Source organism: Neopelma chrysocephalum, unplaced genomic scaffold, assembly GCF_003984885.1.
Source record: "Neopelma chrysocephalum unplaced genomic scaffold, ASM398488v2 Primary Assembly neopelma1_96926, whole genome shotgun sequence".
In the NCBI taxonomy this organism is placed as follows: domain Eukaryota; kingdom Metazoa; phylum Chordata; class Aves; order Passeriformes; family Pipridae; genus Neopelma; species Neopelma chrysocephalum.
Genome location: NW_020925569.1, coordinates 753,458 through 770,453, shown reverse-complemented (window position 1 = coordinate 770,453; position 16,996 = coordinate 753,458). Strand labels below are relative to the sequence as shown.

The following is a 16,996-nucleotide window of genomic DNA, read 5'->3' as shown; positions in this document are numbered from 1 at the left end:
TATAAAATTCAGTGGTGCATGATAAAAACACAGGTTATTGAAATGTTTACAAGTGATAAGCATTCACTTACAATTCCAGTTCAGAAGGTGTCTTAGAGACATGCTTTGCCAAACAGATGGAACAAAATCAATATTTCAAGACACAGCAGATGTGTTTTGTTGGTTTTCTGCATCAAAATATCGCTATTCTAAATACATATTACATGATTTTAAAAGTGGAGGGATTTTTAAATCTCTAAATGAAAAACACAAAAGAGTCACCACGGCGAGCATTTGCTTAGAAATACTCTGTATCTCAGTCTTCACTTCCTGCAAACAGAATTGCTGACTTCTGCAGTAATGCAATACTACCACTATCAACCCCAAAAATAAGGCATTTTATTTATAGTTAGAATTATATTCTAATATTGGATCAACAGTTCAATATTCTAATCAATTTGTTTCCCACACAATAGCAAAATAATAACTAAATAGCAGAAAATAAAATTTCTGTAATATTCATATTGTCATCCCTAACTATTATCAGTTCTTACATTCTCATGCATTACAGCCAGATCTTAAAATATTAAAAATTCACATTAGATTTTACATTGAATTTTTTTTAAAGTGTATTATATCTCACAGAAACAACTCTTTATGCTGAATGTTTCTCAAAACAGCACCTCCCGCTGTCAGTCTATGCCCCATAAGCAGCTGAGTGCCACTGACAAGAACTAGAAGAGTATACAAATGATAAATTAGTCAGCTTCGTAGAAGTCAGAAATGCAGTCCAATAATGATACTGTAGATTATAGCATTTTATTTAGCTGCTAGTGCATATTTTACAGCTGCATTTCACTATTTTAATTTATTTAAACACATGTCATATATGACACAAAAGAAAACACAGTTTTTCTTTTTGAACAATGTACTTGTAAAAACAAGCACATTTTTACTGTAATGTTAGTAGATTAATGTTTATGCTTATTCCTTTAATAATTCTTAGTTATTTTACTTTGTTTATTAACTTTTGAAGCAAGATTGAACAAAACCATTAAAGGTAGAATCATCAACAATAGGAGGAGCAAAATTTAGACCAGATGTCACACAAATTATAATTGATGACATTTATCCAATTTCTTCAGATACCAAAATAAACTGAAATCCTAAATGCATACCATTGCAGACCTGATACTACTGTATACCTTGTACATTTTTGAAGTGATACTGCAAGTGCAAAAATCTCTGATGCTTCTGGCTTACCATTAGTTATGACAGCAGTATAGAGTAAAATAATCCAATACACCTCATAAAAATGACAGTTCAATAAATCAGCACAGGCTGAGTTGGACAGGTTGATATAAGTATAATGGTCTTGGCCAGTTTTACAACTTTACATTTTTCTCATATCACAAGGGACCATAATGAACACTTTGCCATAGAAGGTGATCAGGTTTGTCAAGAACAATTTGCCCTTGGTGAACCGATGCTGTCTTTTCCCAATCATGTGCTTCATCTGACTTGTGATAGTTCCCAGGAGGCTTTGTTTCATAATTTTTCCAGATAATGAAGCAAGACTGATGTACTAAAATTTCCTGGATCCTCCTTTAAGCCCTTCTTGTAGATGGGGGTGACATTAGCCCTCTTCCAGTCTCTCCATCTCCACAACTTCTCAAAGATTACAGAGAGTGGCCTCGCAATGACATCATCAAGCTCTACCAGCACCCTTGCATGGATATTGTCAGGATCTCATGACTTCCAGGGGCCAAGCTCCTGTAATAGCTCACACACCAATTTTTCCCTCACTGACACTGGGTCTGTGTTTCCATCAACCTGGATTTTTGTTCCTGGGCCCAAAAGTACTGGTGATGACAGGTGAAGGAAGTGTTGAGAACCTCTGCCTCTTCAGCTCTCTTGTTTAACAGCAGGCCAGTATTTTCCTTCTGTTTCTGCTTATTGTTTACATACCCAAAGAACCCTTTCTTGTTTTTCCTCACATTCCTTGCTAATTTCCCTTCAAGCTGAGCCTTTGCCTTTCTAACTGCATCTCTGCATGCCCTGGCAATGCCCTTGTAGTTCTCAACAGATATTAATTTCCTTTTCATCTCTGGTATGCTTCTCTTTGGTTTTGAACAGACTCAGAAGGTCGCATTTAAGCAAAAGGCGTCTCTTACTTCCCTTCCCTTCCCTTTTAAAAGGATAAACTGGTTTTCTGCTTCCAGGAGAGTGGTCTTGAAAAACTTCCCAGCTCTCGCTAGGTCCTCTATTCTCCACAGAAGCTTCCCTCCCAACTGAGCTCTGAGCAAGCTGAAGTTCGCTCTTCCAAAATCTAAAAACTTTGCCTTCAAAAAATCTAAAAACTTTGCCCTTTACTAACCTTCAGCCAGACCCCAAACTTCCCAATATAGGGATCACTGCAGCCAAAGCCATCACTAACTGAGATATTACAAAGCAGGTTTCCTTGGCTTGTGAGTAGCAAGTCCAACAGTGCCTCATTCCTGGTTGGCACATCTAGCATCTGTATGAGGAACTATGTATGAGGAACTTGATGGATGATGTAAGCTGCTGTATTGTTCTACCAACAAATCTCTGGATAGTTGAAGTCACCCATAAGAACCAGGATCTGTTATCTAAAGTTTGCTTAAGTGACCCAGATATTGCTTCTCTGCCCTTATCATCTTGGTTTAGAGGTTGGTAGCAGATGCCTAATCTAAGATATCCCTTGCAGATGACCCCTCTAATCTTGACCCAGAGGCACTGGATAGGGTTTCCATGGTTGCTGTAGTTGAATTCTATACATTCAAGGTTCACACTAACAAAGTGTAACTCTTCCTCCTCTACTTTCCTGCCTGTCTTTATAAAACAGCCTATAGCCATCCATCATAATGCTCCAGTCATATGAGTTGTCCTATCATGTTTCAGTTATTCCTATAATACCATAACTTTCTGACTGGGTCTAGAGCTCCAGTTCCTAGTATTTGTTCCCCAAGCTGTGTACCTTGGCATACGTATTCTTGAGGTGGCTGGTCTCGTTCTTATCTTGGGAGACGGCCGAGGAACAGCTGTTGCTGCTCTGATTGGCCTGGCTTATTCCCCAGTTGGTTGCAAAGGCAACCACTTAAAACAACCACTTAAAAGGTTTTCCCCACCAAATTCCTTTCATATCTTTAGAGACAACTAACTTTAACAGAGAATTCAGCTGGTCTGTCTAATCACTCCACACCTTGGATTGTACTCATTACAACTTGGCTCATCTGAGGCATCAACTGAACAACTATTGTCCTCCAGAAGACAGCAGTCTGATGTTTAAACATGAGAATAGTATTTACATTAATGCACATTTGGCTGCACTATTCAGTCATATGAGGTGATGATTTTACCCTCCTAATACTTCTAAAAAGGCAAATGAAAGTATGTTCAAGCTTTGTGTATTATATACAAGTTTTCCTAAGGCAGATCTCACACACTGACATTTTAAGACCTTAATTAAGGTTGATTTATTTACAAATGGTATGTTGTCAACTCTCAGAAATGTTGTATTTAATGTTTTATTTTTAAACACAATTAAAAAATAATATATAAATATATACATACTGCAAATGTAATACAGATAACAAATTCATTTAAGCCCATTTATGCACATTAGTGACACACCATGTGGCAGAAAGACTAGGACTACAAGAAGACCCCTTGGCGATTTATTTTATATTAAATCCCTAATGGCCTCTTCTCATCTTTGCAAAAATATGCACAAAAGTCCAGACTATGCAGCCATTGAAATGAATGGTTATTTATTTGCTAAACGAGAACCCTATGTTTAATGTTCCTTAGACATAAGGTAGTCTGCAAAAGTCGCATTCCTACAGCTCCATACATCATTTATTTTACATACCCTAACTTCTCACAACAGGCATCAGAAAAATACTACCAAACCGCATTGCTCTTGTAAGTTGCTGAGAATTTTGTTTCCAATTCCATTACTGGAAGATTAAATGTTAACATGTTTACTTGGGGTTTGCTTCTTGTTTTGTTTTTAGCATTAAAAACAAATTCATGGACCAATCTAATGCTATTTAAAACACATTCACATTTATACTACAAGAAAGTTCCCAATACATAATATATACACATAATCATTACAGACAGACAACAAAAGTTCAAACTGTCAAAGAACCATGTTGTAACCTCATTTATTTGGGTGCAACAGTCTACCTAGCATTTGTTTGACATGCTTCAGCTAAGACAGAGGTTCTTGATTTGCTTTACAGAAGTATTAAAAGCATCACTTTTCACAATACAGAAATAAGATTGTCCAAATTAGTAGCATAGTGGCATGCCTTACTAATGCTACAAAATAGCCTGAAAATTAAACCATCTCTCTGAGATCAGACTATTATCTCATAAGAAGCAGATCCACTGTGCACCCAAACATTTCTAAATTTCCTAAGTTACTTTTGCTGGAACAGCCACTGTAGGTTCCTCTGAGGCACAAAACCACAAAGAGAGAAATTGTTACAAGAGACAGAACTTTCCATTGGTACCATCCTCAATGCATTTGGACTACTGCAGGTTACCTAAGGACAGTCAAGCTTAGAGTGGCAGCATGAATTTTCGGGTCACTTTCTTAAGGAAACAATGCTGGTGGCAGCAGCCTCCATTGAGGCTTTGACATATTCTCTAAACCATTAGCTTGGCACCCCCGTAGAGGTGCCACAGAGATTACACAATCTCTACAACCTGGAAACTGTCTTTATGAGATGTGTGGATGCCATGGCCAGAAACATGAACAAAAACCTCAACAGATCAGTCAGCCTTCAGAACACACACTTTCCCTTGTCTATATCAGTCAGTAGCAGACGATCATAGATCTTGTTTTCAACTGACTGACCTGCTTCTTCGTGGACTAACTTGATTTTCTATATTCCTAAGTTACTGCAAGTTCTGTGAAGAGTTAGAAGAAATTTTCATGAATCAAAAGATAAAAGACTTAGTCCAATAAACACATTATTGATCTATGATATCATGAGCCATTTCAACTAAACTGAACACTCATGAAATCTGGATTGTTCTCCTGGTGCACTACACTTAAGAAAGCAGAGAACAGAGTTCAGTTTACAAAGGAAGTATTCCTTTCTCAGGAAAAAAAAATATTATTTTCACAGAAAGTTATATTGAGAAGATATTTCTCGTTTCCAAGAGAATTCCAGCAGAGGAGAAGCAAAATATACTCTCAGGGTATAACATAATGTAACAGAAATTAACTGTAACACATGCACTGAATTTTGCTACAATATCATATGCATAATCATTATTCTGACTTCGGGAAACTTTCTGACAAAAGCAACAAAAATAAATGTAATTTGAGCAGTGTCACTTTTCTGTTGTGGTTCTCTTGAAAAAACGTGGCTATGCATGTGAAATCCAAGCAGTATATACTCTGACAGCCAGTCACTGCAGAGACAGGTCTGATTTCAACTTACAGCTTTTATGCCACATAAATCCAGGAAGGCCATATCCAAAGGTCTCAAGAAGTGCAAAGCTGCATATGGACTCTTACAGAAACCTAAACACATCCACACAAAATGACTTCGCTATAGAAAGCACCCTAATGGAAGATACTTTTGCATATTTGTTGATTACTTTAAAAAAATGACCTTGTGATACTTCTGAAAAAGCAAATACATTAGAGATTCAATACTTGTTGCCAAACCTGTTCTTTACATTCCCTTAATATTTAATTAGGTAATGTCTGTGGAGCAATTTGAAGATGAATAAGAAATTACCATTATTATTGCTGAGAAAATCCTGAAGTCATTAAAGTTTGTGTGTTCTGAGCTCATAACAGAATTCTAAACTGAATAGACAGATAGGTCTGGACAGAGTTGTTATTAATTCCCTTATATGTATTGTGCTTCTGATACTGGGTGAAGCAACTACACATGATCCCTGGCTCTAATAAGAGCAAGTAAAAAAGGTCTTTTGCTAGTCAAGCACTGTAAATCAAGTGAGTTCAGAACATGTTTGAACAAAGAGCAGTAAATACAGCAAGTGCAAAACAGATCTCCATTCCAATTTTGAAATTAAGAGTCCTTTTGTAAAGTATAACTTTGCATACATCATAACTAGAAAAAAAAAAGGCAGTTACATCCCTGAAAAGTTAGCCCTTTCTGATGCAAACTATTCACAGCAGAACAACAGATAGCAAATAGCAGGCGAAGGTATCTGTAACTTCCTGAAAAAAATCCCATAAAAAATACTAGTAATAAAAGTACTTAACAGATTGGGCCTAAAATCCATCCTAACATCAGTAAAACACCAGTCAGTTTGTTCTTACATGCCACTGAATCTCCTTTTTCCTCCACAATGGCCACTAGATATGTCCTAAGAAAAACAATTATGGAACGTACTGTTTGACCGCCAGATCTTGACATGGCTTTACCAAGGTATGCCACCATCAAATGTTACACTATCACTTAAAAAAAAAATTTAAAATTTGCCTGCTTTGAGGACTACAAAAACCTAATGTTGCTGAATTCAAATTGTGAGTTTCAGCCAAAAAGAAGACACGTTCTGAGTTACAATTCATTTGAGCATATAGAGTAGCAATGTAAGGTCAGCCATACTTAACTGGAGCTTAGATCTGTGGAGCCAAGGTCTGCAATCTACATAATCTATGAAAAGCGATTAAAAGAAACATAAATAAAAAGAAAACGTAATGCTAAAGCTAGGTCCTAATTACTGGCTCTGTCCACCATTCATTGAAAGTAACGGTAAAAGAGAAAGATTTAAAACAAAAGAAGAGGAAGATTTTATTAAGAATTTTTTAAAATCTCATTTTCTCTTTTGGGTATTTTATTTAACATATTCTTTCCTCATCCCTTTTCCTCCCAACCTTGGCACAATTTTCAGGATCAAATGGTTCATAAAGCAGTGCACGTTTGGTGGTAAATATTGCTTAACACTGAGAAACTAATCAAGAGACTAATAGATTCTGCTTCATTTCTTGAAGCTTTGCTACCCAACTTGCTTTATGAATTTTAGTATGCAAGTAGAAACCTATGGATAATTATTAGCTGGATTGCACCACAAACTTTTCCAATCACAGAAGCACCTTATTTTTTGTAAAATGAATTACAAGAGACATACTGTAAGAAATCTCATAGGACATACAAGGGAATCACAGAATATTCTGAGTTGGAAGGGACCCACAAGGATTAAGTCCAACTCTTTAGTGAATGGCCCATACAGGGATCAAACCCACAACCTTGACACTATTAGCACCATGCTCTAACCAGCAGAGCTAATCTCAGGGTTAAGAACTATCCAAGAGATATTTTTCTTTTTTAGTACCATTTGAGGTAAAAAAAAATTTGATTAAAATAAACTGCAAAATTACAAGATGACAATTTCTTCTGCATTTCAAATACTTTCATATAGGTGACCTTTGGACAAACGGCGAGACTGAAAATTACAAATATACACTATATAATAAAAGTGCTTTTGTTATTGAGATTTTCTTCAGTCTGCTTAGTTTTCTTATTAATCAGTGTATGCAAACTTCCATCAGAAATAATAGTGTCATGTGTTATAGGTTATAATCTGAGAGAGGAATTTTCTCTTTCCCTGCTTCCCTGTAAGAGAAACAGGAGCACCAAACAGGGAAGGGGGAGGGAAGGCCATTAGTTTCACAAAGGATTTGTGTAGCCTGGCTACATTCCCGGCTAATGGCCAATTTTGGAAGGCTGGCTCTGCTCCGAGGGGAGAGGGGCAGTTCTGCGGGGCCCTCTCGGGAGGACAGAGACAGGGTCTGGGTGCAGAGCATTTCGGAGAGAAGGCCTGGAAGTCTGTTTGCCTGACTGCCTGCCCTGGCCAGCCGGGACTGCTGATTTCAGCTTGGCCTGAAAGCTGCCTCTTGGCCCCGGCCCAGATCTGCTGTGTTTCATCGGAGAGTCTGTGCTTGCTAGGAGGAAGAAAGAGCCTCTTGAGACGCCACCACCTGGGAGCCACAGTGAGTCCCTAGGGGCGAACTGCCTTCCTACTTTTTTTTTTTCCCTCCATTTGAGGGGGGTGGGGGTCCCCCATCTTCCTTTTGGCTCCTCCCGTGGTCTGAGACCGGCCCCAGGCCCCTTTTCCCCGTGGTGGCTGCCGGAGCCCGGCAGCGCCCCCTGCCAACCACACCAGCGAACTGCAGACTCTGCGCCTCTGCGATCCAACAGCGCCCCTGCAGGCCACGATTAGGACTGCGCTAATAGGACAGAGAAGTATTTACCAGACTTTGCTTTTCTAGGACCACTGTATAGTTTTGTTGTGTTCTGTTACTGTTCTTAACTGTTTTGCTAACATACATATATCTTTTAATAAAGGGTTGTTATCTCTTCTGTTTTCCACACTTCCTCGAGTAAAGCCCCGTAAATTTTAAATCCACAATTGCTGAGAGAGAGGAGTTTTGTTTTGTCCCATAACTCATCCTCTTTAGCAAACCTTCCAGTCTTTTCAGACTGTGACACATGTCATAATTGTTCAGTGATCTAAGCATTAATATTTTTAAATGCCAGTAACATTAATATGTATTTCAGACAGATAGCTACTGACATCCATAACACAAATTGTCTTGAGATAATGATACAAAACTTATTACACAAGAGTTTTCCCTAAGAAATCACACAATGTTTGGGACTGTTCAAGAAAGAAGATCAAAGTAGTCACTTCCACGCTGTCTCAGGGATACTCATAAAAATAAATCTATAGTTTTGATTCAAAAGATCAAAATTTTACAAACTTCTGCCCCACTGAGGTACTTTTCTTTCTGGCAACAGACATTTAATTCAGGCAATGTGGCAATGGACTTCATTACACTTCATTATACAGTTTCAAAATAGGCTTTTAAAAGGCATGAAGGCATATCCCTCCCTCTCAAAAAGCCTAGAGTGTGTTAGAATGGCTTTATAAATTATAAGCCATACTGTAAGTGAAAGGTAGGACAAAGTCCTAGTTAATAACTACCTACTGAAGTATGACAGAATGCTCACAACTGCAATTCACCCAAAGGCTGTAATTTTCTTATGCCATTGTTTGAACACACCATGGTACAGTCTAATGGGAGGGAATAATCAGATGCATAATAACGTAAGTCAGACAACAAACAGCTACTGCTTCTACCAAAGTTAATTAAATCACTGAAAATTCTGCTCATGTGTAATATTGAGAAAAAAACTTGTTCAAAATCTTTGTTAAAGAAGTGCATCCCTGTGCAATAAGGCTGTTTACCTACTATGTTGTTTAAGTTTCCTCTTACCTCCAGTGTCACGTACACAGTGCTAATTGCTACTTTGATTTCTCCATCCGAAATCTCCTTGAGATCCTTCAGCATAACCTCCTCAATACTCACACCTGTTTGAGAAGAGACAGGAATTTCAACATATACAAATATCTACAGCTGACAGATGCATCAACACAAATTAAAAACACAGCTTAGACCTTAATGCTGAGGCTTCTGTATTTCAGGACAATCCTATGAGAAAATTAGAATCAATATTAATATTTCAATGCTTAATGTTTGTAGAGGGATTTTTTTAAGAAAGGAAGAGATTTAAAGGAGGGGACACAATAACAACAAAGATGAAGAATTAAGTCTTCTGCAACACAGCTCGTATTTTTCAAGTGAGCTTGAAAAATACAGACCATTCCTATGGTCTAATATGAAATCACTAATATAAAATACTTCTGGAATGAGCAATATATTGAAAAGCACCTGTGGAATACTTTGGTGTTTACAAAATACTCAGAAGCAAAACATTTAAGATATTCTCTAAGCACAAAATCATTCAACTTTTCTTACCTTTTTCATGAAGAGATAACACTAGTGAGTTTTTCTTATGTACATCAAATCATTAATGAACTGAGTAGATGGTAAGTACCATACAAACATTATCATCAGAAACAACTGGGTAAACTGGAATTGTTTCACATTGCAACTAGACATATTGATATGTTTAAGCACAATGTACTGAAAATCGAAGTGACTAAGTTTCCCTAATTGAAGATGTCTGCCTAAATGCTGTAAAGATTCTCAAAATAAACACATGTTATATAGAGGAACACAGTCATATCACACAATAAAAAATAGAGACATGATAGCGAAACGTCTATGTAAAGAATGCTGCTAGCCATGTACCCCAGTGTAGGGTGGCATTTAAAATGTCCATTGACTTTTAAAGCTTAGCAGCATAACATCCAAAATGTGTTTGCATGACTGATTTTTAAGAGGGAAAAAAAGTACCAACTTAAGCCTAAGAAATTACTCCTTTCATTACTGTTCCTGTACAGAGTCCAGCTACTGCATTCAGTCTAGTGACAAGATGAATATTTACTTATCTGTCATTTAAAAAATACTTGTACATAACCTGTAGACTTTCTGATGGGTTGCAACCTACTGGTTCTCAAATAACAAATGAATTCATGAATTCAGGCCACTGAATCATTCTTTCTGCATGAAACTGAGAACTTCGTTTTGCTGAAATGTCCTAATGCTGCCTCAAATAACAGGTAGATGAGGTAAAATATTCAGCAGAGGTTACAATCATCAAAGGACTTCAGAAATTCAGCAGCACCTTAACAATACAAATGTCATATGAATAAATGCAGCATTAAATACGTATCTTGTAATATACAGAGAACAGCAGCTATGAGATAAAAACAGAGCATGACAGTGCCCACCTTATGCAGCATATATAAATTACTGGCAACTGATACCATGCAGACTAAACTGATTATATCTACTTTGCATTTGATATTAGGGAAAACTACATGAGCCAAGTACTGAAGCATCTTCCTAGGCAACTGGCAGAACTAAGAACAGAACTCCATAAAAGCCACTTTCACTGTGTCTCTCCAATCTAGACTCCATTCAGTTAATTTCTGAACTGTGATAACTTGACTGGAAGAACTTGAGGGAACTACGTGAAGATTTATTGCCCTGAACTAATCTAGCTTGCAACCCCACTGAAAGAAAGGGCAAAGGAAGCAGCACTTCAAAGTTTGTTGTTATGTACCAGATAGGGCAGCCATCTCAGGCTGATGGTCTGAATTCCTATGACTGATTTCTGCAGATGGGTGAACAGAGAATGGTAAAAAAAGACCATGTGTCTGCGTGAACCCTGTGCATACCTGACATATCTAAGAAAGAAACATCTCACTAATTTAATACTTGCTCTTTGGTAACAACTTGGTAGCAAATGCCAGTAAAAAAATTAAAGAGTTCTTGCAACAATTGTATTCAGGCTTTTAGAGCATCCCCTCTAAAGCCTGCTACAAAATTTTGGGTTCAAATATTCCCACTTTTGATCACTGAATATTTTAATTTGATATTTCTAGCAGAAGACAAGAAAAGAAGAGCAATTTTCCCACTGCTTCCTTAATCTTAGTCTGGTGTCAAATTCACTTCATCTATACACAGCCCTTGGTAAAACTGGGAAGGATCTTAGAATAAAATCCACTTCCACACCATGTAGGCAGTTTCAGCACAATTTCTGCATGTGGGTTGACATATTAATTAATGCTAACTTTATCTGTAAAAGCAACACAAGATTATTTATGAGTTTAGTAGTTCCTCAACAGAAATCACAATTTCATGATTCAGAATGTAAGCAACTTAATTTAAAATTAAATATAACACATTTAACTGTCATTGAAGATAGCATGCTGCAACTATTTTCACCACACACACTAAGACAATACTCTGATACAGTTATATAAATATATTTGTAACAGGTCTGAAAAATGAAAGCAAGTGCATTACCTTGTGCATTAAACTGAGTCTCCTGGAGTACAGAGATAATTTCCTCTCGTGGGGGAAGATCTGGAAACTTTTCCTCTAGGATTGACAGCACTTTCTCCTGCTGCTCTGTGATACTGCCAGCTTCCAAAGACATGCACTTGAAGAGAATGCTTCCTGAAACATTGAAAGACAAAAATCAATGCCTCCTGTAAATATCAAAGAGGTACTACAGAATCAAGAATGTTTACTATATTGCTATCCAAGCCCCTTCTTTCTTGGAGGTTGTTTCCACTGATGTGTTTGCTGAATTAGATATTGAATTCACACAGAAACATCCTCCTAACATTAAACTTCTAAAATCTGAACTGGGTGCCTTTTCAGTGCCTACGGTAGAGCTAACTGGCTGGTCCCAGTGCTGCCACGGTGTGCAGCATGCTTCTGTACACCTACAGCTCTGCAGCATGCCCAGCAGCAAGTGGCGGGACACCAGGGTTTATCCCTCTCTCTAAGCATTAGACCAAGTGCTGGTATACATTGAAACAGTAAATCCACCTTGCCAGTCTTTCTTCTACAGACGTGTCAATTAACTGCTATAATGGACAAAAGGGAAGAAATACTTTACTGTGAGGGTGGTGAGATAATGGAACAGGTTGCCCAGAGAAGTGGTGGGTTCTATACCCCTGAAGTTTTCAAGACCAAATTGGATGGGGCTTTGAGCAACCTCATCTAGTAGAAGGTGTCCCTGCCCATGGCAGAGGAATGGAACTGGGTGATCTTTAAGGTCCCTTCCAACCCAAACCATTCTATGATTTTGATTCCATGAACATAGCAAAGAAACATCTATTCAGTCAATCAAAATGATGCACTCAAAATTTAAGAGAAACATAATCCAATAAACAACTTCAACTCTTACAATACAGAGGTGAGATTAATGTCTTTTCAGACAACTACGTACTGCACATATTCCATCCTGAATGTAAAACAGTCCTGATTATTTAGGGTATAAAGTCACCCTTTCATTCCCTGGAGATTGGGATCCCATTTGTTAATATACCCAAAGATAGTGTTCATTTCCAATTACTCACGGTAAATTAAGGATAATAAAATCTTATACTTCAGCATTGAAATTATTTATTACTCTACTGTGCACAGGGATTTCAAACAAGTGTATGATTGCATTGCATTGTGTTGGGTCAATGAGCAAATCAGTACAATAACATAAGATACTTACTGCAAACCAAAGTGTTTAGTCTTTAGCACAGAGTGAAGCGAGTAAAAGAAAGCCCTGGACATAGCCATCCTCAATCTCACTAGATGGACTAGGACCCAAACATCTAGTATGTATCAATTTTTCTCCTATACTGTTATCACATAAAATACCAAAAAGCATTTCTTCAAAATTCACAAAACACTTGCAATTTTGCCATGCTAACTAAACACCTCCTTATTAGACACATCCTTTGTGAATTAAATAATAAATAATGCTTAACAAGACAAAAGCTATTCCCTGTCAGATATTAGTTTCTGGAAATTCAAATACACAAAGTTCTGTTCTGCGTTTCTGTTACAGATATTTTAACTGCCAATAATCTTTAATTCTCAGCAGCTATTTCTTCATGTCAGTCCTACAATCACTTTAAGACAATGCTCCTGCTCTATTTGATAGTATTAAATAAATACAGACTGCATGACAATAATGTATATTGACCAACATTGACATTTGTAGATTTAGGTACACAAAATATGGCTCCACATCAAGCAGATTTCAGATTTCTACAGGTAAATAACTGATATATAAAGGACCCAGAATATCTATACCCATTAGCAAAGCCTATTTTTCCTTTAATAGGAAGAAAGTTTCTCAATCAGCAGCCCCCAAGATAATTCATCTAAAAATACCCCTTTGTCGTTCAACCTCTAACCAGGTAACAGTGTCTGTGCTACATATATACACTTGAAACATATAGCTGTCCATACCTTGGGAAGGGTGGTGACCAGAATGAGTTAGACACCCCATAGCACACTTCCAGTCAGCACAGAGCAGCACCTCGATAAATGGCAGCTCAGTGACCAGGCTGCATGAATTATTTTAGCAACAGCAATTTTCTGCTTTTTCAGCACTCCTTTTATCCTCTTCCAGGAGCAGAAAGGGAAATTGCTCATGCACACACAAGGGAAATGGAGATTTCAGCAGAAAGTACTGGATCTACAATGCATGCTCATATTCATCATACAATTACCTACTGGAGGGAGACTGCAGCATATCCCATACAGCCCTCCAGCAGCACTAGGATGAGTTATGCAATCTATCCATTTGCACAGATCCTCAGATATGCAATGTGTAAAACTTTTATCACAGTTGTGTGTGCTCCAGGGAACGGAGTATTTGGGTAAGACCAAGAAAATAAAATCTTAATACAAACATACAGGAAAAGGCAGTAGAACAAGAGATGTGTGAGTTGTATATCCAACCAAGCTCAACATTTTGGAAGTCAACATGATGTGAGCTTGACTTACCATAAGCAGAGGGCTAAGATAGTTTTTTAAAAGACTGTTTTTCTCACTTGTCACAGCAATACTGTAGTGTTTGCAATTGCTAATTTCTCTACTAGGATGAAATCAAGAAAAGGATCCTTCTCAAATTACTAGGTGTCTGCAAGCCCTAAGGTGAACATTTACTCATCCTTTAATACTGTGATCATTCTTTAATACTATGCTCATCAGCAGGAAAGAAAGGCACACCTCTTCTCTCTCGGGCATCCTCAAAATTCCTGTGAGGGCTAAGATTCCAGGTAGTTTAGAAAAACAGTTCACTTAAGGTACTTTTGACCAAAGGTCAGTAGTCTGTTTAGTCATGTGCTGTCTTGTAAGTAACTGCTGTAAAAGCAATACACGGTCTCAGAAATCTCCTGCAGATTTTACTGAGTGCTTGTGCAACTCCCCCAGGGTTTCTGAAAGCATAATGGAGGTTGCTGTTTGCTGACAACCACAGAAAAAATATATAATAGGCAATATAAGATTCAATATTATTTCTTGCGTACCTCACACCACTCTACATATATTTTTTTCCAAAGAAGAGGCCACTAGAAAATAGGTTAAGGTTCTTAAAAAAAAGTGCCTTCTATTCTTTTTTTGCAAAGTGGTTTGGAAGTGAAGCACTAGTTTTGCCAAAAGCAATTGTTGTGCATTAATATTAAACATGATCTAATGAAAGCAGAAGTCATTTTGGGAAACCATTAAGAACAGCACAAGCATCTCCTGAATTATAAGTTTATGGCTGAGAGAAACAGTACAATGAAAATATACGCATTTCTCCTGTCAAGGAAATATAAAGGACAGAGAAAAGAGGAAAACCAACAGTCCCTCATGGAAAGTAAACTTCAACACTCTGCACTCCCTCACAGCCTCCACAAACCCAAAGTGTAAACAGATTCAAGTAAGCAATCTGCATTGTAATTAACGTGAAAAGCCATGAAGCTGCAATAAAATGTAATATGGAGGAAGAGAGTCTGTCTCCAAGAAAGCTGCTTCCACACATTAAAAAGAAAGGTATCTGTCCAAGTAAGTGCAGTGTTCGGTGCAGTTAAAAATGATCCTTTCTTTCTGGCCTATATACTAAGGATGCATCAATCCAGGAAGACGTGAATCATCTGATCGATGTACAACACAGAAAAAAAATACTGTCATAATTCCTAGAGTCCTTAAAAGGACACTTCTTAACATTTGTCTGGGTGGCTAGAATAACAAACTAATCTTCTCTAATAAATATCAGACTGCCCCAACAGGACATGACCTCAACTATGCAGCTCATAACTAGCAAAAGCAGATACACCTAAAAAGATTGCTGATGCTCTTGCTGTAAATCTGTCTGTATTTACATGTTGCAGTTTGCACCTTGTGGCATCCTTCAAGGCCTTATACAAATAAACATAAGGAGGTATTTTTGAGAGTGCACTGACCCAAGCTACTTGACAGTGAGTACTTGGAATCACATCCTTGCCAGCTGGCTGCAGCAGACAATGTAATGATTCAGCAGTTTAATGGATCTGAGTTTGGCAACAGTCCCCTTCCAAACATCTCTGGGGAAATAAAATAATACAGACCCAAGACTCTGGCAGGTTCTATAATTGTTTGCTTCTGGCACAAATCCAGGAACAGCACAAGCTCTAACTTAAGGCAGCTATGGTTAACAACACTGACTCTAAGCAGGCTCTAATCAAAGCCCAAAGGTAGAATTAACTTATATCGTGTCTGATGGGGAGACAAAGATACCAGAAAAGCACTCACCTGAAAAAAAATCCTTAAATATTAAAATGCCTTAATCAATAGTGCTCGGTTTCACACGAAAAGTCTTTTCTCTTGACTTTTTTTTTTTAACACAGACAAGCAGGTGAAGCTTGTTCAAAGTTGAAATGTGGCAGGTTATAAACATCTGCCCTTGTTATTGAAATTTAAAAGTTGCCAACAGACTTTGAGAAAAAAGAAGTTTGGAAAAGAGGCAATAAATGGAGCTGTCATGGTCACTACATGATAATTACTAAAATTTTAGATACTTCTATTGTCTTACTCCCTGGAAAGCCAGAAAATTAAAGAGGACTTCCCAGCTCAGAGACTCAGATGTTAGCATCTCTCAGCTGTTTTACAAAAATAAAATCCTAATCCTTAGCAATCTGACTTCTACTTTGGCCTTCTCTTCTGAACTTTGCCCAAAATTTAGACATACTAACTCTATACAGATTTACATTGGAAGTAACATAATGAAGCGTGAAAAACACAGTAGAGCCTTTTCACTGCCTCTATGCCTCTGAAGTGCCCCCAGACATCCTGCGAGCCTCTACATACTCATTTGTCAGTAGTGAGAATGAAACAGCCACGCCCACTTCCAGACCATGGTATTTGGTCCCTTTATTTCCTGGGCTTACAGGTAAAATGAATTTCAGAAGCTATACCTTACGATAAAAGGCCATAATACACACAGAGAAACACAAAAGCTAGATATTGTAGGCTGTATTTGATCTTTTATTTTCAGACTGCTGAAACTGCCATCTACATACATTTATGTCTGTGATTTATATTTTTTTATGAATCTTACCAAAACCAGTAATGGGATTCACTGGCTTTTCTGAATTTGGCATGGAAGATTCTTAAGCACCAAAACCTTTTTCTATTTTAAGAGACCCAAAAGAGGCCTTGCTGCATTGCTGGGAGAAGTAGAAAAGCATCAATCACAAGTGCAGCTGT

At 37.6% G+C, this 16,996-nt stretch overlaps 1 protein-coding gene across 6 annotated transcripts in view; it reads right to left on the bottom strand.

Moving 5' to 3' along the window:
* The window catches only part of PRUNE2 (prune homolog 2 with BCH domain), a 160,217-nt gene that overhangs the window by 93,769 nt on the left and 49,452 nt on the right, over window positions 1-16,996 (bottom strand). For all 6 annotated transcript variants that reach the window (XM_027670698.1, XM_027670700.1, XM_027670702.1 and 3 more), the window contains exons 5-6: window positions 11,777-11,929; window positions 9,275-9,369 (exon numbers count right to left, since the gene is read on the bottom strand). In XM_027670698.1, coding sequence (XP_027526499.1) covers window positions 9,275-9,369; window positions 11,777-11,929 — 248 coding nt within the window. The remainder of the gene's footprint in view (window positions 1-9,274; window positions 9,370-11,776; window positions 11,930-16,996) is intronic.